The 25237-nt window shown below is 36.1% G+C and overlaps 1 protein-coding gene across 2 annotated transcripts in view; it reads right to left on the bottom strand.

Annotated features, from left to right (window-relative positions):
• Positions 1-18901: 18901 nt before the first annotated feature.
• Atg1 (serine/threonine-protein kinase unc-51-like protein Atg1) overlaps positions 18902-25237 on the bottom strand; it is a 48694-nt gene continuing 42358 nt past the window's right edge. For both annotated transcript variants that reach the window (XM_081771464.1, XM_081771465.1), the window contains 2 exons: positions 21817-21952; positions 18902-19550 (listed from right to left, as the gene is read on the bottom strand). In XM_081771464.1, the coding sequence (XP_081627590.1) occupies positions 19477-19550; positions 21817-21952 (210 nt within the window). In that variant the 3' untranslated portion in view covers positions 18902-19476. The remainder of the gene's footprint in view (positions 19551-21816; positions 21953-25237) is intronic.

A 25237-nucleotide genomic window follows, 5' to 3' on the forward strand; every position in this document is an offset into this window, starting at 1 on the left:
TGGCACCTAAATTCTCTTAAGCCTACTCCAAATAAGCATAAGGAGAAAGTAGTATTTATTGATGTTTAATATAGCCCTTTTATGTCACTTTTTTACATATAGCTTTATTGTGAGAAAAAAAACATTTTGTTATTCTTTTTCACCAAGTTTCCAAATACTGGTTGGCTAGATTACGAGTTTAAAATAATGCTGGATCCTCTTAAGTCTACTCCAAATAAGCATAAGGAGAAAGTAGTATTTTTATGCCATAGTGGTTTAATCCGTATGTATTCGGAAATGAAAGTCGCAATAATGCCATACTGTTTTATTTTTTAATCTATGTACTAATTGATCTACTCGCAGCAGGATTGATACACAAATAGACCACTCAAATTTGTTCCTTCGTTACAAAAAGGCACATACATTCTAAGCTAGTTAAAAATGGTCTCTCTTTGCTTTAGAGCACAAAAAATGATTAGCGAAAAAAAGTAGCCGGCAAATCGGAATACAAAAGATAAAATGGTCTCAACAAATTTTCTGCTTAGTACAAAACTGAATGGGTCACACAGATTTATACCTTTGTATATTTGAGTACTACAAAATTAAATAAAATGACCCCTTCTCCGTTTTCTTCTGTAGAACATCCAAATTTATTCCTTCGTTTAATAGTACAAAATGTACATAAATACTGAGCTATTTAAATTTTTACCTTTCTCGCTTTAGTACAAAACTGAATAGGTACTCCTTCGGTTTCTTGTTTTTTTTCGTTGCTACAAAAGTATGTATGTATGCCACTCAAATTTGCTCCATTTTTGTTGGTATATAAGAAAATAGTCCATCCAAATTTTATTCTTATTTTGCTTGGTACAAAACTAAATATTCCTTCATTTATTTGATTAGTACAAAATGTATATAAATTCTGAGCTAGTTAAAAATGGTCTTTTTTCGCTTTTTCTTTCGTTTATTTGAGTAGTACAAAATGGTTCTTCTTTGTTTGGTATATAAAAAAGTAGAACAACCAAATTTGTTCTTTCGTTCATTGGACTAGTATAAAGGTACCTTCTTCGATTTTTCTGGTTGGTACAAAAAACAGGTCACTCAAATTTATCCCATCGTTTGTTGAAATAGTACAAAAAGGTACAGAAATTCTCAGTTAGTTAAAATGGGCCTTCTTCGGTTTTTTCTGGTTAGTACAATTTTGTTCTCTAGAAATTCTAAGTCTCCTTGGTACAAAATGGAATAGATCACTTAAATTTATCCCTTCGTTTATTTAAATAGTTAATATGGCATATCTTTGCTTTCTTTCTTGTTACTCCATCCAAATTAATTTTTGCGTTACAGAAATTCTGTGCTAGTTAAAAAGGTCTTTTTTCGCTTATTCTTTCGTTCATTTGAGTAGTACAAAATGGTATAAAATACTCAGCAAGTTAAAATGGTTCTTCTTTGTTTGGTATAAAAAAAGTAGAACACCCAAATTTGTTCTTTCGTTCATTGGGCTAGTACAAAGGTACCTTCTTCGCTTTTTCTGGTTAGTACAAAAAACAGGTCACTCAAATTTATCTCATCGTTTGTTTAAATAGTACAAAAAGGTACAGAAATTCTCAGTTAGTTAAAATGGGCCTTCTTCGGTTTTTCTCTGGTCTCACTCATATTTATGCCTTCGTTTATTAGACTAGTTTAAAATGATATAAAATGATCCTTTTTTTTTGCTTATTCCTTTGTTTGTTGAAATAATACAAAATGGTATAAAATACTCAACTTCGGTTTTTCAAATGCATTACTTCGTTTAATTGATTTTTGTTTATTTGAATACTCCAAAATGGTGTAAAACTAAATACTCCATTGTTTATTTGAGTAGTAAAATTCTGAACCAGTTAAAAATGACATTTCAGCATTGGTACAAAATTGAATAGGTCACTTAAATTTATTCTTTCCTATATTCAGCTAGTTCATTTTTTTCTCGTTGGTATAAAAAGTAGAACATCGAAATTATGAACTTGTTAAAATGATCCTTCTTCGGGTTTTTCTGATTGATACAAAAATAGAACATTTCAGTAGTTCAAAAGTTACATAAACTCTGAGCTAGTTAAAGTTGCTCCTCTTCTCTTTTCCAGTTGGTACAAAAGAAAATAATTCACCTAATCTTCGCTTATTTTTTACTGGTATTCCTTCGTTTATTGGAGTAGTACAAAATGGTATAAAAGTCTGAGTTAGTTAAAATGATCCTTCTTCGGTTTTTTTTTGTTTATTTGATTAGTAAAAATGGTATTTCTCGTTGGTACAAAATTGAATAGGTCATTCAAATTTATCTTTTCGTTTGTTTAAATAGTTAAAATGGCATATCTTTGCTTTTCTTCTGATTGGTACAAAAATAAAATAGACCACTGAAATTTGTTCCCTCTATTATTTGAATAGCACAAAAAGGTATAAAATGACCCTTCTTTGATTTTCTTGTGATTGGTACAAAAATAAAATTTAGTTTATTTGGGTAGTACAAAATTGTATAGAAATATTGAACCTTCTTCATTTTTTTTTGGTTCATACAAAGATAAATACTCCATCCAAATTTGAGTAAAATGGTCCATGTTCGCTTTCTCAAATGTAGCCCTTCGTTTTGCTTAAATAATACATAGCTAATTAATATGGCATATTTTTGCTTTCTTTCTTGTTAATCCATTTGAATAGCCCAAAAAGGCACAGAAAGTCTGCGCTAGTTAAAATTGTGTTCCTTTGATTTCTTTCTCATTAATACAAAAGTAAATAAGCCACTCAAATTTATTCCTTCTTCACTTCTCTCTGCTTTGTACAAAATTGAATAGATCACACAACGTTATCTCAATATGTGGTTTCATTTACGAGATTGACCTTTGACCTCGATGACCATTATTTTTGAAACTTGCACTAGTTGATGACCTATTACTAGATTTGGAAACAGCACCTCAATATTTGGCTCCGTTTTTAAGTTATTAGGTTTTAAGTATTTTGACCTTTGACCTCGATGATCATTATTTTGGAACTTGTAGTATTTGATGACCAATTACTAAATGTGGAAACAGCACTTCAATATGTGGATCCATTCTCGAGTTATTAGGTTTTAAGTATGTTGACCTGTGACCTCGATGGCCACTATTTTTGAACTTGTAGTACCTGATGACCAATTGCTAAATGTGGAAACAGCACCTCAATATGTGGATCCATTTTCAAGTTATTAGGTTTTAAGTATGTTGACCTTTGACCTCGATGACCATTATTTTTGAACTTGTAGTACCTGATGACCAATTGCTAAATGTGGAAACAGCACCTCAATATGTGGCTCCATTTTCGAGATATTAGGTTTTAAGTATTTTGACCTTTGACCTCGATGACCACTATTTTGGAACTTGTAGTATTTGATGACCAATTACTAAATGTGGAAACAGCACTTCAATATGTGGATCCATTTTCGAGATATTAGGTTTTAAGTATGTTGACCTTTGACCTCGATGGCCACTATTTTGGAACTTGTGGTACCTGATGACCTATTACTCAATGTGGAAACAGCACCTGAGTATGTGGCTCCGTTTTCGAGATATTAGGTTTTAAGTATTTTGACCTTTGACCTCGATGACCACTATTTTGGAACTTGTAGTACCTGATGACCAATTGCTAAATGTGGAAACAGCACTTCGATATTTGACGCCGTTTACGAGTGATTGGGTTTTAAGTATTTTGACCTTTGACCTCGATGGTCACTATTTTGGAACTTGCACTAGTTGATGACCTATTACTAGATGTGGAAACAGCACCTCAATACGTTGCTTCGTTTTCGAGTTGTTGGGTTTTAAGTATGTTGACCTTTGACCTCGATGACCACTAATTTTGGGTCATGTAGTACCTGATGACCTATTGCTAAATGTATGATATTCGTACTCAGCATGGTCGAAAACCCCCATATGCCAAGTTTCATCCAAATCGGTTCAAAGAGCGTATCGAATCGCTATGTTACATAGGTATTCATTGTCTTAAAATAGGGGTTGGAAAAGTAATCATAAAAGGGAACAAATACACCCCTAAAATGGAGGTCGTAAATAGTCTCAGTGTAATTTCTGCTATGTTAAAATAAGGGTTGAAAAATATGCTCATAAAAGGGAATGAATACACCCTTGTTATGTTATGTACTCTTATGTGTTATCTAATCTTCACTATGTTTCGTAGTCTCTGTCTGATGTGCTATGTTAAAATAGGGGTTGGAAAATATGCTCATAAAAGAGAACGAGTACACCCCTAAAATGCTGTGTGTTCATAATCTCAGTGTCATTTCTGTTATGTTAAAATAGGGGTTGGAAATTATGCTCATAAAAGGGAACGAGTTCACCCCTTAAAATGGAGGTCATAAAAGGGAACGAGTCTTATGTATTATCTTGTTCTGCTGTATGTTCATAATTTCTGCTATGTTAAAATAGGGGTTGGAAAATAAGCCATGTTCTTTTATTAGCTCTGCTATGTTAAAATAGGGGTTGAACGAGTTCACCCTTGTTATGTTAGGTACTCTTATGTGTTATCTGTTCTGCTGTGTGTTACGTAGTGTTATGTTAAAATAGGGGTTGGAAAATAAGCCATGTTCTTTTATTAGCTCTGCTATGTTAAAATAGGGGTTGAACGAGTTCACCCTTGTTATGTTAGGTACTCTTATGTGTTATCTGTTCTGCTGTGTGTTACGTAGTGTTATGTGTTAACTTCTCTTTTATGTGTTCGTAATCTTATGTGTTATCTCCTATGTTGAAATAGGGTTGAAAAATATGCTCATAAAAGGGAACGAGTACACCCCTTAAAATGGAGGTCATAAAAGGGAACGAGTACACCCCTAAAATGCTGTGTGTTCATTGTCTCAGTGTAATTTCTGCTATGTTAAAATAGGGGTTGGAAAAGGGAACGAGTTCACCCTTGAAATGTTACGTAGTCTTATGTATTATCTGATCTTCTGTGTGTTCGTAATTTCTGCTATGTGTTCGTAAGGGTTGGAGAATGAATACACCCCTTAAAATGGAGGATGTTGTGTGTTACGTAGTCTCAGTGTAATTTCTGAAATAAACCATGTTCTTTTATTAGCTGTGCTATGTAATTTCTGCTATGTTAAAATAGTGCTATGTGTTATCTGCTCTTCTATGTGTTCGTAATTAACATAGGGGTTGGAAAAGTGGTCATAAAAGGGAACGAGTTCACCCCCTAAAATGGAGGTCGTAAAAGAGAACGAGTTCACCCCTAAAATGGAGGTTGTAAAAGACCATGGGCTCACGTTGTATGGTGGTCAATTCCCAGGGGGGGCTCGTAAAAGGGAACGAGTTCACCCCTTAAACGTGGTCATAAAAGAGAACGAATACACCCCCTTAAAAGTGCTCATAAAAGGGATTAAATTCACCCCTAAATTTGAGGTCGTAAAAGACCGTGGGCTCACGGTGCACGGTGGTCATTTTCCCAGGGGCTTGTGAGTTGGCCTCATATGTTCTATGTTGGCCCAGATCGATCACTTTTTTCCTACTGGGTAATGCAATAGATGACTTCGGGCTAGAAGTTAATCAGAAATGCAATGGTGGCGTAACAAATGCTGGTTAATGGTTATAGCGTTGGATTTATGGTAAAATTTGCTATTAATAAGGTGTCACTGTTATGCGTTTTGTTTAAAACTTTTGTCTGATTCAAAATGGCGGATTTAACATGGCCGCCATCAAGGCAACTCTTACCATAGGCCTAATATTTATCCACCTGCTTTTTATTTAATTATTATCATTAACACAAAATTTACAAAGTGGGGTGAAGGACTAATACATATGCTGCAACAATATTTGATTCCCCTGTAACTTTTTACCAATTGCGCGTAAATCAAAATTAACGTCACCATTGTTCTTCTGATTAAATTTGCATCTTAAATCATGTATCACATGACCCTATTCCTATTTTAAAAACTTAACCTTAATTCAAAATGGCGGATTTTAAGATGGCCGCCGTCAGATGTACCCTTACTATATGACGTCCCCCTAGTCCTAATATGTATCCATATATTTGTTATTCACCTTTTGTCGTTACAAGAGGTCTTACAGGGCTTTTACCTTCAACTGTATGAAGACTATTCTGTACTTCCATATGATGTTCTGGTAGCTGTATCTCCTAAACCCCTGGAGCTTCGCACCTACAACTTCACTGGAATACTGGCCACATTTAGTACTACTTGCTCATATGTGTCTCAGTCAGCAACTCGATTCACCCAAACGTAAGGTTTACTTGTGAGGAATAAGAAAATCTAAAATGCTGGGGTGTGTATTTCGAAGAACCGTGTCCCTTTCGAAAATCCAGCGAGAGAAAATTGCTCTCTCCTACTCTCCGCTGTGGGCATCCATGCTTAGGATTATACTATAAAACTACTCTAATACATAATAATCTGGCGTCTTTCAATCAGAAAAGGACAGAGTTTGTGAATTTTTAAGCCATGACCGGCCCGCTTGCATTGCTGGCCCTAAAGTTACGCCACTGCTAAAATTCATTTTTTGCGCCACCACCCAAGCCTTCTTCCACAAAATGTTGCTTGGGAGCAGAATTAAATTATGAGGGGCTGGATTGGATAACAAATAAATTTTTCTTAGCTGAGAGAGAAGGCTATGCTCCAACTCCGGGAGAGTAAAGTGTTCCAAAATCATGCCTCAAAAGCAGTGCCGTGCCGTGGAAAATCAACACCCGGGGCGAGAGTATACGACGTGCCCCATACATATATTCCAAGTAATTCTTCCTATCTTTTTTCCTTTTTTCTCCCGATTTTTTCGCCCCCTTACTTCGGCGCCCCGCTCGCCCCCCCCCCCCCACGGCACGGCCCTGCTCAAAATAAACACCACTATTACCAGAAGCGTATTTGTTCTTTGAGAGTTTATGTTTTGTGAATCAGTCTCCTTTTCTTGCAAGCTGCCGTGTCTCATCCACCTTACGAATTGACTCGAACTATCCGAAGTGGAGGAATTCGTAATTATTACAGAAGCTAACTACGTTGTTAGCTGTTGCCGAAATGGTTGCAACTCCTAGCGGACAATACAGGAAGATAGCAACGATGCAGGTATAGGGCTAAGCCTACACTATGTAAATACGTTTCCCCATGTTAAGAAATAGGAGCTTCCTGACGTATGCTCAATGTTACTGTATCCAGTGGCAACGCTCATTGAAACTGGAAATGGAAGCCGCTTTCTATCAGTTTTCTTATTTTTAAAGATGCATCAATAGTACCTTGCACTGAAGGGCAAAGAACTTCAATACTTTAAAAAAAAAATCTTTAGTGTTAAAAGAAACATGCTGTTGCAGAACCATGCAAAGTCTCACAAGGGAAGAGAGGAAGATTATATATCAAAGTGGAATAATGGTTCATATACCAATCGAAAGCACTAATGACACCTATTACGAAGCTGTCATATTTTTTTCCGAATAGATATACTGTGCGAGTTATATGAATATACAGAGTGTCCAGAAAATTTGTTCCCACCCCTAGAAATCGCAAATGGTGAGACAGATACCAAAACAGGTAATCACGTGTTTCATCATTTTAAAACTACAACATATCAAAACAAAAAGTGTTGTCCTAGGGCCCCCCGCAGGGTCCTAGGCGGAATCCAACTCAAAAATTGCAGATGGTAAGGGGATCAAACACCTTATCGTTGGAAACTTGTTGAGAAATGAAACAAGACGGAACAAGTCTCGACTCTAAAATTACCCTGTGCAAAATTGCAGCTGATCAAAATGTCAGCAAAAACGTCATTGTAAACAAAGTATATGACCACCCCCATAAATCTGAAATAGTGATACAGATGTCAAAACAGGAGAACACGTGTGTCATCATTTCAAAAGTACAATGGTTGAAAGTAAAAGTATTTGTCCCAGGGTTCTCCACAGGGTAACAGATGGGGTCCTACCCAAATTTTTCAAATGGCAAGGAAGGTCAAGTAGCATATCGTTGAAAAGCTGTTGGGAAATGGAAGAAGATTGAATAAGTCCTTGAAGATTGAATAATACTTTCTAAAATTACCCTGTGCAAAATGGCGGTCGGTCAAATTGTACATCCTCAGTTCGATTCTCCGAGCGCATTCGCTTTCCATTTTGCAATCGGCACTTGTTGCCATTGCGAGACACTTGCATGTATTCGCTGTTCATGGTGATTTTTTTTTTTTTTTTTGAAGCATTTTATACTTGATAATCCAAATAACGAGCATAAGTATCACTATTATACATCATATATTAACTAGTCAGTTCTATACTCAAAGATGTCAAATCTTGTTTGTTTTCTTTATTTCTTAATTTCCTTTTGTTTTATTATGTTTATTTATTTATTTATTTAGATATTACTGGGCCCAAAGAGCAGAGTCTCACAGTAAGAGCATTTTCTTTCTTTTCGTTGAATGCAAGAATTAAAGTGAAACCAAACTAAACCCCGACTACAGAAAGAACTTAAACGCAAGATGTTTGCACAGTGTTATTGTAGACCTTCCAAACTTGTTTCGTTTTCATTTAACGACAGTTTTCAAATATGCTACTTGACTTCTCTTGCCACTTGAAAATTTTTAGTAGGACCCCGTCTGGGACCCTGCGGAGAACCCTGGGACAAATATTTTTACTTTCAATCTTTGTAATTTTGAAATGATGACACACGTGTTCTCCTGTTTTGACATCTGTCTCATCATTTCAGATTTATGGGGGTGGACATAGATTTTACAATAACGTTTTTGCAGACATTTTGATCGGCCGCAATTTTACACAGGGTAATTTTAGAGAGTCGGGACTCGTTCCATCTTGTCCCACTTCCCAATAACTTTCCAACGATATGCTACTTAATCCCCGTATTATTTGCAATTTTTGATTTGGACCCTGCCGAGGACCCTACGGGTGGCCCTGGGACAACACTTTTGTTTTGATACGTTGTACTTTTAAAATGATCAAATACGTGCTTTCCTGTTTTGGCATCTGTCTTTCCGTTTGCAATTTCTAGGGGTGGAAACGAATTTTCTGGACACCCTATATATTCATGTAACTCGCACAGTATACGCATTCGGAAATTTTTTACTAGAATGTCGTAATAAGCATCATAAGCGCTTTCGATTGGTATATAAACCATCTTCCACTTCGATATATAATCTCCCTCTCTTCCCTTGTCAGTCGGCCCTGTTTAATATCATATTTTGAAGATACTACCTGTCTCTCTTTCTGTATTTTTGATACTCTTCATTAAGTTATTCAATAAAATTAAAAAAATAGGGGTGATCTTACCTAAGAACCTGAATCATCAGTCTCCTTTAGCCAAAAACGGTATAAACGTAGAACGTTAAACTAAAAGAAATCATTTCATTTTCGAAATGAAATTAGAAATTTCGTAGAAATAATACTTGTGAATACCTAATGTCACTTACGTAATGCTACATTTATGTAGGGAATCTCTTCTTTTCATTATTAGGCTTAAGGTATCATGGTCAACAGGATATTTTGTGAAACTAGTTCACTATCTAATAATAAAATATTTCATTAATAGCTTGACAATATGACATAAGTCAATGTCCTGAAAGCAAGAATAGTTTATTCTTGAGGATTTTTTTTTTTCCGGACGGTTTTCTTCATATTTCATAAAATCTGATTATATGCCATCAACGACGCCGACTTACTTTCCAAAATTTATGTGGGTGCATATCAAAGGTGGGACGTGTTAGCCTTTATGTTCTCAGGGAAGTCTCGATGTTTGATTGATTTATTTTTAGTTAAAATCTTTTATGAACACTGTTATAAAGGGCTGTGCTGTGATAAAGTAAAATATACTGGAACTACAAGGATAAGTTGAGGCTGCCCTAGCTCAGTCGGTAACATGGCTGACTTAAATGCAAGAGAAACGGGTTCATACCCGGATCCAAACTACAAATCCTGTGGGTGCGGCGCACCCACAAGATTATTTATGTGGGTGCAGGAGCCCTGGAGCACCCACGTAGTCGGCGCGCATGTATGGCATAACTAATTTGCCCTTAGTTTATTCTTGATGGTAAATTTTATTCGAACGATTTACTCGAAAACGAATCAGGTGATTGTGTTCATATTTCATTAATAAATATTAGTATTTCTATAATGTTGCGCGAATCATTTCCATAAGAATATCCAAAAGGAGTAGTTTACTCTTGGTTTTTTTTTTTTTTTTCTGACAATTTTGTAAGATATCATTTTGTTCTTTTACAAACAAATATTTCAATAGCCCTAACATACTCATTTCTTACGAAAAGCGTAATTTAGTCTTGGGAATGAGTTTTCTTTGACTGAAGGTTCCCAAAAACGCCTTATAATTTTTGTTCATATTTCACAAGAAAATCTTACATTGATAACTGCAGCAACACATGATTTAGTTTAAGGAATTGGAGCAAGAAATTCTAGTGTGGTAGCAGGTATATTTTATTGCCAATTTTGGGCCAAATTCGTGAATTCTTATTGGGTGTTCTTAAATGTATTTCCATTAGCATACATTGTGTACGAAACTTTTTCTTTTTTTAATGCTGAAATATGAAACTAATGATTCTGTAATCTTCATATCTTTCTGTATTTGAATTCTCACAACTAATTATTGTCTCAGAAATGTTATGACAACCCTCTGATTTGGTGTACTTGATTATAAATAAATTCGGAATAATTCCCTACAGGGTCTATTCTTAATAAACTGAATAGCCTAGTATCTACCCCAGTCGCCTCTTCCTTTTCTATTTCTACGTATTTTGATCTTAACGTTCCATAATCATGCGCCGAGGATAAGGGAGATAATAATAATGGAATGGATCATAATGGTAGAATGAAGAAATTGGGAAGAAACGGAAAAACACAGAAAAAGCCACGCACACAGTGTTTGTTCGTTTTTTCACGCCCATTGGATGTTATATTTTCCTGCTTTCTTTTAAATAAACTGGAATTATATGATTTTCTTTTTTTTTTTTTTCTTCATGTCTCATGACGCAGTGGTAGAAACGCTCATCCTTTGTGCAAGCGTTCCTTGGTTCGATTCCTGAGTTTGTGATCAACAATGTGTCCATTGGTTTTCTCCCACGTTGTCATTCCATCAATTCTTTCACAATTATCTCCTTCAGTCTACAGGACAAAAAACTCGGGACGTTAAACTAGAAATAATGCAGAGTCGTTGTGACGCGTGATTAGTGACATGCTAAAGAGTTCGACTATTATATGTTTCCTGCAGTAGTCAGGTCTTTAGTATGACGCTAACCATACGTCAAAACGACTCTGCATAAGGAAAGCCCTTGAAGTTTAGTTAATCTTCCGTTGCTTTTTCAAAATGAATTTGCATTACATATATTTAATGTTAGTTAATTTAATTTGGTCATTAAATATTAAAATTATATACGCTAATTTTCACGAAGGAAGGTACATTTAAATATATTTAAAGAAGAAACCATTAAAAATTCCAGTTCGTTTCAAAGAAAACAGAAAAATATAATTCCCCATATAAATCAATTTGGATAAAAATCAAGGATGGCATAAATATTTAACACCGTTAATCTAAAACTCCACTAACCCTTATCAGAACCAGATGCATGATATGAAAAAATAAAATACCTTTTATTTAAAAAAAAAAAAAAAAAAAGAAAAAGAAAAAGAAAAAAACGCTCTCCTGGTTCTGTTGCTACAGCTAATTTTGTGGGAATCCTAAAATTACAATGTTGCACCAATGCACTTTATTTAACAAGTAACTGCGAAGTTGTTAGTAAAAAGAAGAATAATGACATCTTGAGATACGCCTAGATTGCATCGCAAACTTTATGCTCAGATAAATGCATATTTCTTCCATTATATCAATGCGAATACCAAAATAGTTTAACTTTCCAGAAATACAGTTCTTACCTGATCTATCATTCTTTGGTTGCTTTCAAAGCTTTTAAGCTATGGTATGCATCAGGCATAAACAAGAAATAAGATAAGAGGGCGTGAAATCATTTTGTACGTAATAAGGATTCAAGTTCTAAGAATATGATACATCTTCGCCCACCCATTTACAGTAACAGTGTTAACACTGGAAATCCAGTTTGAAGTTTATCGTAGTTTCTAAATTTGAAACGAAATTCGCTTCTTTGACACTATTAATATGTTATCTGACAAAAAATACAGTTTATTTGTAGGGAGTGAGTGTCCTAATGAATATTTAAACGCATTTTTCCAAAGTATGTCACAAAGGAGGCTTTTAAGACACTAACAATACGGAACCTAATTCCATTCAAATAAAAATTGTTCGTGGTGAAGGTAGTCTGCTTAGTCATCATTCTGAGAGGTTGCTCTGTATGTTGACACAGCATATTGATAGTGAAGGAGTACTTGATACCGTTCAAAGCGCAAATTAAAAAGAAACATTACGGAACGCATCAACGTTGAATCAACAACGTCCCGTACGAAACGGGACAGTCCCGATTTTGAGTACGAGTGTCTCGCGTCCCCGCAAATTTAGTCGGGACAGGCAAATATTCCGTATTTTAATACCATCCCATTTCTGCTATCAATATCAGCTTATTCACAAAGTGAAAAATCAAAAATTCTGAAATTGGTTGTAAATCCTATAATTAAGTGAATGGACAATAAGCTGAAACATCAAAAATTCTGAAATTGGTTGTAAATCCTATAATTAAGTGAATGAACAATAAGCTGAAACATATAACAGCTTCGAGCAAGTTATCACACCACTTTCTCCCATTTGACAGCGAGCAAGCTAAAAAACTTGAGTGCAGAGTTGTGGTTGTCCCTTACAGTAGTCAAGGGAATCTGCAATCTTCGATAAAGTGCACGAGCTGCTGTCGTTGATAATACATTACAAGTGAAGTGTTTCAATTTTGTTTCAACAAGAATGCCTGAACTGAAGCCCACGTTTACTTACAATTTGTAGGAGAACTGTCCGCTTCTGAAAGCAATTAAATTGAATTATGAAGTTGACTACAAAATCTGCAATGCTCATTTTTCCATTACACCTGGCACACACTCGGGCACCCTCCAACACCAAAAAAACAAGCAAACATAAAATGGCTTCCAGTGCTTCTAATTTATAAGGACAGGGATGATGAGTGATTTTCTTCTCCAACAAAGCATTAGGTAAGTTAACAAGAGTTATAAATTATCTTTTTGAAAGGATAGGCGCACATAATTGTGCTTTTGTCTAGGGCTTAGAAATACGTAAGTAAATCCGCCCTGACAATTACACACGCCACAAGGAGAAAAATCAGCTAAGTTTTCATCAGATTAAACTGACAAACGTAATTTTGGCAAATACAGCCATGTAAATAAATATTGCTAAACACACGAAGAATATTGAAGGTAGATTGTATCACTGATTTAAATAAAAGGAGATTCTTTGCATATTGTTTTCCCCTAAATTATTTTTATAAAACAGTCATCTTGAGTTTTTAAGGCGATTCTTTTGTAGTTGGATTGTAAATATCTTTACTCCGTACAATTAATTGCAGGGAATGAAGAGAGAAAAATAGCTTTAGCTTAGAAAACTTTTACCTATTATACTCTTGTTCATAACCAGAGCTGCAGTTCATTGGATTGTGTTGGAAAGTTGAGAGAAGGTGTCCTGTATTCCCGACCCGACCGAAGGTGTCCTGTATTCTCATTAAAAAAAAAAAAAAAAAAAAAAAAAAAAAAAAAAAAAAAAGGCAGGCTTACAGAAAATGTATCGGCAGAACTATTCCAACCAATACTTGTTACAATTAATTAAGGGTATAAACCGAACTAAGTTACAAAAAAAGCCTTGCAAAAGTCATTAGTTTACAGAGATATATTATTTACCTGTCACCAGACTGCAAAGACTAGAGAACAGAACTACGAACAGCTTATTCCACATACTGAACGACAAATTATTAAGGTTAGAAATTACGTCGCGAATTTATATATTTCATTGGCTCGAAAAGGAAGTTGCATAACATATAATGAGCAATATTATCATAAACATATGAATTTCGAAAGCTACAAAGTTAAGTTATATTACTCACTTGAAACAATTTAAATTGAATATACTCTATTGAGACGATATTAATAATTCGAAACAAATGATAGAACAGAAACATTAGGATCGAAGTAATTGTAGAATTAAATTGAATATAAATATTGTAGCACTTTAATGATAATACATAGTATATCAGATATTGGCCTTGGTTGTCATTAACACCACCTACAAGTAAAAACGGATGTTAACGTTGTGTAAGGTCTGGTTTATGTTAAATCACTCACGTGCCACTTTCTTTATATTCACCATGTTCAACAAACATTTTGCGTGGTTTGCCACTTGTAATAGTGCAGAAACTATCTAGGCAGTTTATTGTTTTTTATAATCCTATGAACATTGGATGCAACGATAACAATAATATAATGTTTTTCACTCTTTTTTTAAGCAGTCTGACAGATGTCACACACACATGTATCCGGTTATTATCCTATTAAGTTCATAACCAGCTTAAATTACAGGATGGAACGGAAGATGATTTTAAAAGCATGTTATTCCGAAACTGGACGTAGAAACCAGAACTAATATTCAATACGCATAAACATTACTATTATTTATAATCAAAGTTTTATCTTTCTGTTGTAGCACTGATTGTTTTATTGTCCTAATTTCGCCCACGTTTCTTGTTCTGAACTTCCTCTAAAAACAACAAATTACTTATGAAGGTACGTACATCTTCTCTTCAAGATGAACCTAGAATTATAGAAAACATAAGTTTGTTCTTTAAAAAAAACTAAAATATTACTGATCAACAACATAAAACTTATATAAACGTGTCTGATATTTTCATAGCATTATATAGAGTAAATGTTAAGATTTTATATAGGTAACCAATAAAGTTCTGTCGCTTTTTCACCCACCATCTTCGAACATTGATATGTCACCTAACACGTACCTGGAAGAACAAAAATAATCCCCATCAGCATCGACGACCATCTGCCAACGTTCTGGAAGGCCATGGATTCCATCGCGGTAGAACTTGGTGGCCGTGAAGCGAAGAAGGTATCCAAGTGCACTTTGCAACTCTACTAGCGATTTGAACCGGCGTCCTCTAAGGCGATTGTCCAAGGAATGGAACAGATGATAATCGGACGGTGCAATGTCCGGGGAGTATGGTGGATGCAAGTGTTTCCCATCCAAGGCGTAGAATGGTATCCCGGGTCATCCTAGTCGCGTGGGGCTTAGCGTTGTCCTATAACAGGAGGACCCCTTTGCAATTCAGAAGTACTAGCTCCAGAGTTTTGAGTTTTTCTTGAACACGACTCAATTGCTGACAGTACACAGTTGCACTGATGCTCTGACCAGCTGGTAGGAGTTCCCGATGCACGATGCCGCGGTCAGTCGATCAAACACACATGAGAGCCTTCTTCTGGTGCAGTGCTGGTTTCGACTGTTTTGGAACCTGTTCATGGGATGCTAACCAATTATGACGGCGCCGTGGAGCTTCACATAGGACCAACTTCTCATCATATGTCAACACTCTGTCCAGAAATGGCTCCTTCCTCAGACGAAACAAAAGAAACACAGTGTCTGCTCGCGTTGCCTTCTGGCCGGGAGTCAAATCATATGGGACCCACATTGTAGTGCTTTCCAAGTTGATGAAGGTGTTGCCGAATGGTTTCTCCACTCATACTAAATTGTAGTCCCAGTTCCTCACATGTCTGGCCACTGTCCGCCTCAATTGCTGACTGAAGATCTTCATTTCGTCGTCACCATCCTTAAACTTGTAAAACCACCGTTGCACTGTCCGCGTAGTCACATCCTCACCAAAAGCCTGGCATATCTTCCGCCCTGCTGCAGCTGCGTTTGATCGCAGTTTGAACTCGTACAGCCTACACGCCCTTATGACGCTCTGTGGAGGTCACATGTTCAGTCTGTCCTTACGTAAGTTCACAGTGTAACTGAACTGCCACAACCATGTAGTATGTTGGATATACCCACACCAATAACTGACCTTTGCCTTATCTCCATTCGCATTCAACTCACGGTGTGACGGCCAATTAAACACAGACCTCCACAGAACTTCCTTGGTTACCTTTATAGAATGCAGGCGTTGATTTGCGCAGTACCTCTTTTAGTCTGATTAGTAACACTGTTGTTACGAACATATTATCATTGATTGTTACAGGTCAGGATCATATTTCTTTCAAGACAAGGATGGAGAATCCGTAACAGTTAATGGAGAATGATACCATCATATGGTTATCAGTTGTTTGTGGCTCCAATGAAATGAACTTGTTAAAATGAATGCACGTGATTTCAACAGGATGGCGCCATCTGCCATACACCCGCGAGACCATTGCCTTGCTGCGTGAAAAATCTCCAAATATTCTCTCACAATGGTGATCGGAACTGGACTGCAAGGTCATGTGACCTTACTCTTTCCGATTACTTCCTTTGGAGATTTCTCAAGTCAAAGGTCTATATGCAAATAAACCCCGAACACTAGAAGAACTCCAGGAGGAAATTCAATGAGTTGTCGGTGAAGTCGATGAGCAGATGTGCTAAAAACTTGTTACGAATTTCAAAATGAAATGAAATTTTTGAGTTTTACGTTCCACGATTATGCCGGCTAGGCTAAAGGAGACAGTAATGATGAGAAATGAATGAAATGGTGGAATGAAGAAAGTGGGAGGAAACAGAAGAACCCCGAGGAAACCCACGCACACTGTGTTTCTCCACCAAAGTTCACTTGGCGGGAGCTGAGATGGAACCCGGGATTCCATGCACCAGGGTCTCGTGAACGCTCTACCACTGAGCCACCGCGGCCCCTGTTACGAATTTCAGTGAAGAACTGTAAAGAAAGTCAAGGGAACACATATGCCTGCTATCATATTTCATTCTTAAATCACGGCCTTTTCTGTTTGTCATATTTTCTAATATTTGTAAGTTTTCTGAATTAGTGTTTTATAGGCACATTAAATCCGTCGGTCTTATTGGGATACTCTATTATCGAGTGAGAAAACTGTTATTTCTGATTTTAGCCTGAAACGAATTTTTAACGTCCGATTGCTGGATGGGCCAAAGCAGCGCATGACGATTAGAGAGTCTGCAGTATTGATATTAATAAATGGAGGAAATAACCGATTTTTTAACACCAATTCACTTAAATAGTTAATCCCTTTCTGACCAGAGTATATATTTATTAAAATTAAAATAAGTCGTGTTAAGTTATTGAAACTGTTATGACTTATTTTAATAAATAAATATATACTCGGTCAGAAAAATATTAATTATTTAAGTAATAATTCCAGAGTCAAGATGGATCAAGTTACATCAATTCATCTATAGGTGCGCATCCAATGATACACAAAGAGTGAAATTGGATCGATATGCTACGCCTAAGACACCGGGTTGAAGTCCCGATCCAGTCATGCGATTTTTAACTCTTCGTGCATCAGTCTGCAGTATCCTTTAAGTTATTCAGCAAAATTAAAGAAAAGAACGGAAGGGAGGTAGTTTTATATATATATATATATATATATATATATATATATATATATATATATATATATATATATATATATATATATATATATATATATATATATATATATATATATATATATATAAGCTTTGTACAAGCTTCTGACCCACAATGTATACTGCTCTCGAAATGACAGATTTACGCCTAACTAGAGCCACGGTGATTCGTAGAACACTCACCTCTAGTGCTAAAAGCTCCTGGCGCCACTCGAAGCCATGTGAATTCGTAGTAGACAGTGTCCGTGGGTTTTTTCGAGACTCTCGTTTCATCTCGCATTCTCATTTCACGAATTATTGCATTATCATTCGCTTGCATTTATCATCAACCTTAACTTAAGAGCATAATCGTGGGATTATTTCACTTCACTTAGCCTCATACGTCATTCGATTACATATGGAACGTTCAAAATGACTGATAGTACAATCGACAGACCTTTCTAGTATAGTGTTTGTATTTCTCTCTCTATCTCACTTACCTCTTTACATCCCCCGTTCGCAAGCAAAGCTGTCACTATGTAGTGCCTTCAATATCTGGGATCGGACTTATTACGTATATACAGCTTATTTTGAATTTTCATATATCTACACTGTGATTCCCTTCTTTTAATCATACTTTATATACATACTAGCCTTCGGGTAGCTGGAGACTTCGCCTACCGACCCCCACATTTACTCGGCCTACGGTTTCGTACCTTTCATATCCGTAACATATTTAATCTTGAGAGATTTCGAGATATAATCATATTATTGTAACAATTGCAACCCTACCCTTTTTCTTCCCTTCTGAGAGAAACATCAAAAAACGCTGAAATACATTATTAATATGTCTCTACTCTTAAGGGATTTCGAGATATGGCCATCTTATTTTAACAATTCCAACCCCCACTGGTTTTTCTACTCTTTTTTTTTTTTTTTTTTTTTTTCATTTGTACGAGAAACATAAAAAAACGCCGAAACACATTTTTAATTATTTTAAGCGCAAAATCTAAATATTACATTTCATGTCCCTACCTTAACGAATTTTGAGATATGACAATCCAATTAGAACAACTAAAGCTCCATCCTTTTTCCTTCTTTCCCCTTTTTCTCCCCTTCTAGATTATCAAAAAACGCTTAAATATGTGTCTAATTGAGTAATTCATATACTAAATTTCATGTCTCTAGCCTTCAGAGATTCCGAGATGTGGACATTTTAAGATAATAATTGCCACTCCTCCCCCCCCCCCCCTTCCACGTCGAACTTCCAAAAAATTTTCCTTAGTCTATGTCTTGTTCAAATTTCAAGTTTCTAGCTTAAGTGGGTTGGCCTTAGCGTTGATCAGTCACTCAGGACTCATTCTTTTATATGTAGAAATATACTGTAAATCAAAGCAATTTAAACCATGATGGGAGAAGAAAATTCTCGTAATTTAGTAGGTATTTTATTTCTATAAATCAAATAAATACAATTTATCTAGTCTACTTAAAATCTTTTCATGTATATTCTTCCTCCTGCATATTGTCTTGTGTTTCACCACGAGGAAGAGGTCCTGTATGCACTTGTTTTAAGTTTGCTTAATTTTTAAATATCACATTGTCAGATGACAAAGCACTCTACAAAAGGCGGTCTCAATATTCACATTAGTTGGTTGTATTTTATACAGAGTAAGTGTATATAATACATGTAAATACCTTTTTAAGTAACAGGTACGAAAAATTACATTTTAAAAATGCTTCCCATGCCTTATTAATTATCGTTAATACAGGCATGGCATGGTTATGACTCGAACATTGAAATGATTTCACTGTTGGTTCAAACCGTCATGATTACATTGTTAAAATACTTTTTGAGTCGATGACTTTGCGAGCCAACAGAAACATCACAACAGTGGGTAGCTCCGTGAACGAACTTTCTGCATCAATATGGATACTACGTAGTAAAGAATGGACTTGTCACACACCATTTCACGTTGTACATTAAATGGCCACCATGAAAATTGGCATCAAGTTGTGTCGTATGCATATATGTAACCTTGCTGTTGCAGAACATAGAGGCGCTTCTCCACGGCATCTTTGTCTGAAATAAAAATGATAATTATGCGCCATTTAGAAATCACATGCTACAAAATATACATAATAATCTGTAAGAACACACCCTTAAAAAAGAAGAAAAAGGTTTGGAAGTTCTTTTCGTATACCATTACGCGAAGTATAACTTACATAAAAGTCCAAAATCTGATCATTAATAATACAAGGGTTGCACTGAAAGTTTCGTGAATCACGTACTGGGAACAATGTAATCTGTTCAATTTTGTTGTAGTTTTAAACTGTCATCTTTGTTCACTCTAAATGCCAATCCGTATGTAACTCAGAAGCTTTGTCGTTGCAGGGCGAAGTGAGGTGGTTGTGATCAAAAATTGACCTCACGAGAGAGCATTTCCGTGCCATGATTTATTGCGATTTTCGCCAAAGATTAACACAACAAGAGTGTGTTCGTCGCATGACTGCTACTTTTCCTGATGAAATCCCATCCCGGACGACAATTTACAGGTGGTTTCAGGAATTTAGATGTGATCGATTCAGCCTGAGTGATTAGGATTGTGTAGGATGTCCATCGACAGCTATTGTGCCCACAAACATTGAAGCTGTCCGTGAATTTATTCTACTGATCAGCATGTGACTTATCATGAAATTCAGGGCACCTTAGGCATTGGTGCGAGCCAAATACAAACAATATCACATGATCATTTAGGTGTGAAAAAACTTGCTCGTTGGATCCCACACAATTTAACTCAAGCACAAAAAGACGCCCGTGTGAAGTAGTTCAAAGCTATGACGAAACGGTTCAAGTCTGGATTATCTAATTTGGTGTTTAACATCATAACAGATGATGAAACGTGATTTTATGCATATGAACCGAAAACAAAGCGACAATCTGCTGTGGGTGTTCCGTGATGAACCTAAACCAACCAAAGTTGTTCGTGCACGCAGTGTCTCCAAATGACTGCATAATTTTTTGGTAAATCAGATCATATTACAACTGTCCCACTGGAGAAACGTAGAACAGTCAATGCGAATGGTACAAAACCATATGTCTACCAGAAGTACTGAATGTCAGTGGACAGTCCAACCATAACAGTCGAATCATTCTGCATCACAACAATACAGCTCGCACACAGCAACTGCCACAAGTAATTCTCTGGACCAGGAAAACTTTGATGTCGACACATCCAGCATATTTCCCTGATTTAGCCCCCACTGATCTTTCTGTTCCCAACCATCACGAGCATGTTGCGTGAGAAGAGCTTTTGCGCTCCAGAAGAAGTCATCAAGACATACAAACTGCATGTTTCACAGGTACCAACTTCGGAGCGACATAACTGTTTCAATATACGCTTCTATCGTAAGAAACAATGCATTGTTGCTGTACAGGGTGAATACTTTGAAAAGCAATAAAAATTACTGTACTTTGATGTTCTTGCGTTCTATCATTTTCTCGAAACAATATTAGTGCAACCCTCGTTAATATATATATATATATATATATATATATATATATATATATATATATATATACACTTTTTTTAACTTCAAGTTACATATTACAGTAGATTCAAAGCTAGAATGAACGATACATAAATACGAAGCAGACATTTCTCGCAAAATACAGGCTTAAAAATTCTTTAATAGACGAGAATTAATAGTATTCTGCAGTGGACCTGGGTTCGATTAGCAGTGGGGAGTCCACTCTCCATACTGCTGTTACATTAAAAGAACAATTATCTTCCTATTCAATCTTCGATCGAATCACGTGCAAGTGTGTATACATATTCACTTACTCAAACATCAGGATACATTTTTTCTTTTAATTCCTTCCCTTAACTTAATACGAGTCTAACAAAATTTTTGAGTTAGCAAATACAAACTTGTTATATATCATATGGCATGAAAGAGCATACTTCTTAACTTTACACTGTTCTGATTTAAACTACCAAGAGAACTAAAAATGTAACTATGATTTTCCGATGTATTACTCACGAATGGTTATCAATGAAAAATATATGCCTTATCATAACAAATATTTTCATCTTATATACGAAGAATTTGACCCCGAAACTTATTTTCACGATTTGCCACTATACAAATATTTAAATATATCAAACGTATATTATTTCCTTGTGCGTTTTATAAACCTGAAAACTAGAGCCAATATTAATTACTGCTAATTACCAACAGACAATTTGTGTCAACTTTTTTTTTCCTAAAAATCAATTAAGTTTTACAACGAAAGTCCTTTATTATTGAAAGTATCATTAGATTTCATAATAGTTTTTGATACTTACACTTCAGTAATAAAGCTTTATCTTGATCGTGGTGTACTTGCTGTGATAAGCTATGCAGCAAAATCTGTGCGGTCTGATACCTCTGGAAGCACTCCTGTGGATTTCCAAATAGTTCATCTAGAGCAGCTGACTGACACTGAAAATAAGTTATGGATTCAATTATTTACGAGCGATAATATGCAAAACATTTGTACAAAAAGAAGCTTTTATAGCTGATTTTCTCTTAACATTATTACACCGCTCCGTATCATTATCTTTGTGCTTCTATTGCCTACCACTGAACCAACAACAACCACACACAAGTTTACCTATTATTATTTCCAGAAATACTGCTATTATATCGCTATTACAGAACTCGTTCAATGTCATAATCTGAATCTCACGACTAGCTTTTCGTGGGAAGTGCTGGTGCAATCCCTGGTAGAATACATGTAGAGAAGGTTGCCCACGATAAAAATAGTCACCCGATTTTAAACCACTTACCTGGCAAGTACATCCCCTTTCTCTACCACTGATTGTTTTTGATGTGATGGCAGCAGCTCTTAACGATCTCCTGGAAGCGTAATTTCCACTATAGTAAAACTCCTGCGTAGGATGGAAAGGAAATATCTTATCATACCGTTTTGGTAATTTTTCGAAGACCCTTTGTACGGGATGGCGTCGAGCAAGTGCCTGTTTGAAGAATCCAAACCCACCCCACAACAATCCATTGGTAAGGCGTCCGCGGGTCACTCGAACTGACGAAAATTGGATCACTCGAATTCCCATTTCTTCTGCCTTCCTTGCGTATTACGTCTGGGATGATCAAGCGGCGTAGTTGGACGCCTTGTCCACATGGATCTATATTTTTGTGGCCTGGTCATCGTACAAGTGGAGAATGTGTCAGAGGATCCATGATGTTCTTCTGGAAGTAAGCACCGTCGACTTTGGCGTTGGAACACACTCAACTACTAGAAGCGTTCCCAGACTGCAATATCCCATCACCTCCAGAAATCCCTTCTTGCACTGTCTGTTTAAAGATAGAAAATCGATCGAACTTTGTTGGTCTCATCTAGGTAGAGCAATCTTCATCCGGAGCATTAGCGGTTCGTCAGGTGAGGTCTGGCCTCACCTATAATTCTGAGCATAACTAAACTAACTATTTGCAATAAATTTCAAATTAAGTTAACATTTACGTGTAATATTAGAAATAAAACTTATTTCAAATTATTAAATGTATAACACAAAACAGATTTCTTAAAATTCATTTACTCAAGTGTAGAAAATATTTGTAAATTACAGAATTCAATAGAAATTAAAAGGCAAAAGCGAAAACTTATATTCTTTGGCATGATAACTTCAGTTTTAAAAATTCCAACCCTGTACTGACGCCTGAAACAGATTTGGCCTCCTCACCATCGACGCACTGTTAACAACGAACACACCCTTCTTGCAGTCTGAACGGGGTGAGGGGGTAATCTAAGAGTAATAGTCTTGGGTTAGGAATTACTCCAATGTTCTGTGTCTGAAAGTAGGCCAGTTGAAAATATGCCTGCCCACACGCACTGCGCATGCTTGAACCACAGAGTGACATTTGTCATATTCACCGTTGTTCCCCAGATCAGGGCATGCAGCGTAACAAATTGAATAAATTTAAACGTAAGAGTTGATTATATAAAAGTATTCAATTACATGTGTTATTTTCCCTTCAAACTAACACCATTTAAACTTTTAGAACGTTTTACTGAAAAAGTATAATATTTCATTTGAAGAGAATTTTTAATATCTGGTTTCGAAATATATAATGGTTATATAATGGTCTATACTTAATTTTTAGTAAACATGTTAAAAATGTTGACGGTAAAAGAAAGAAAAAAACTATAACAGTTATGACAATACTATGAAACATATTTTTGTATTAAGAGCGCAAAAATCGACGGATATCAGGTGTAATATCATGATTTTCTTCATGTTTTAGCTTGTTTTCAAGCGATATTGTGCGTTTGTAAGATATTTACGTGTGTGGTATTTTTTGTGAGTTGTTTTCAAGCGATATTATGCTTTGTAAGATATTTATGGGTGGGGTATTTTTTGTGAGTTCGTGACAGTGTATTAGAACGTTGATCTTGTGCTGAATTAATGTATAGAAAGGGAGCACATTAGTTCGTGTGATGTGATCGTTTCGGTATGATGAAGTAATCACATGATATGCAACACGAAAGGATCGTCGCATTGATTTTCTGTAAGTTCATGTTTTAATATTTATGTTAGAAATTCAATGCATAACTTACATGTTTTCACTATTTTCCGTATAGGAAGTAAGGGAGGGAGCAGTGATTCAATGTTGAAGAAAGAAAAAAGATTCTAACCCAATGATCGTTATCTTAAAAGTAATGTTATTTTTGTAACAAAATATACGATCTACATTAACGAATGCCACTTCGTCTTCTACAAATATAACATTGCCAGTGGCGTGAATATCTCCTCTACAACGCGGGAAACCTCGACTTTTATGACCCTTTCACGTGACTGGTTTCATACTATGCTTATTAAATTACTAGCAGCCCGAAAGTCAGGGGGAAAATCCTGCAACAGGGGTAGAGAGCCAGTTTCACCGTCACTGAACACTACGACCAGGTTTTCTGTGCCTCACCTATTTATTTAGCCACAAGCCGCCTCTGATCCAGAATACACATCCATTACCACGTGTCCCCTGCGAGGTATGTTTTATACAGTTTTTTGGCGTTGGTAAACCTCTTCTGGATGTGGCGCTCTATAAGGTATTGTTTGCGCTTGCAATGCAAGATTCTTCCAGATGATGTTGAAGACTATGTCCTTTAAAATGTTGTGTCGTATGCCCAAATTAATTTGCATTAGGGAACTGTCCTGTGTCTACAGGGTAGAGTCGGTTCTCCTCATACTTTTTGGCCAACCACGTACCATAGAGGCCTGTTGGGCACATCAACATACGATGAGACCCACACTAGCTTTACTGAGGATTAAACTCTTTTCATTGCACTATTGCTGGCGGTTAAATCCACAAATGAGTCCCTTCCACAAAGGTGTCACTTTTATCTTCATCGTTTCTCGCATCAAGCTCAACTGATACCGTTATCAAGTACAGGGAGCAGTGCATCGGAACATAAGAGTGATTAAATGTGTCGCTCGGGACGGCTGGTGAAAGTCATTATTCTTATCGTAGGCAATCTTCTGTAATTCAGATTCCACTTTAAATTGTATGTTTACCTTTTTTAATACCTAAAGCAAATCACATTCAAGCAACACAAATCTTTTACTAACCTCTTTCTAGGGTTATATTTTACAGCATTACAGGCATATGAATATTATGAAGCTCCTTTTACTATTGCAGATGCTGTTTATGGCTCAACATTCTTTATAGCAACAGGATTTTACAGACCTTATGTCATTATTGGTTCTACAT

This window comes from Thermobia domestica, chromosome 9 (genome assembly GCF_964235325.1).
Source record: "Thermobia domestica chromosome 9, izTheDome1.hap1.1, whole genome shotgun sequence".
In the NCBI taxonomy this organism is placed as follows: domain Eukaryota; kingdom Metazoa; phylum Arthropoda; class Insecta; order Zygentoma; family Lepismatidae; genus Thermobia; species Thermobia domestica.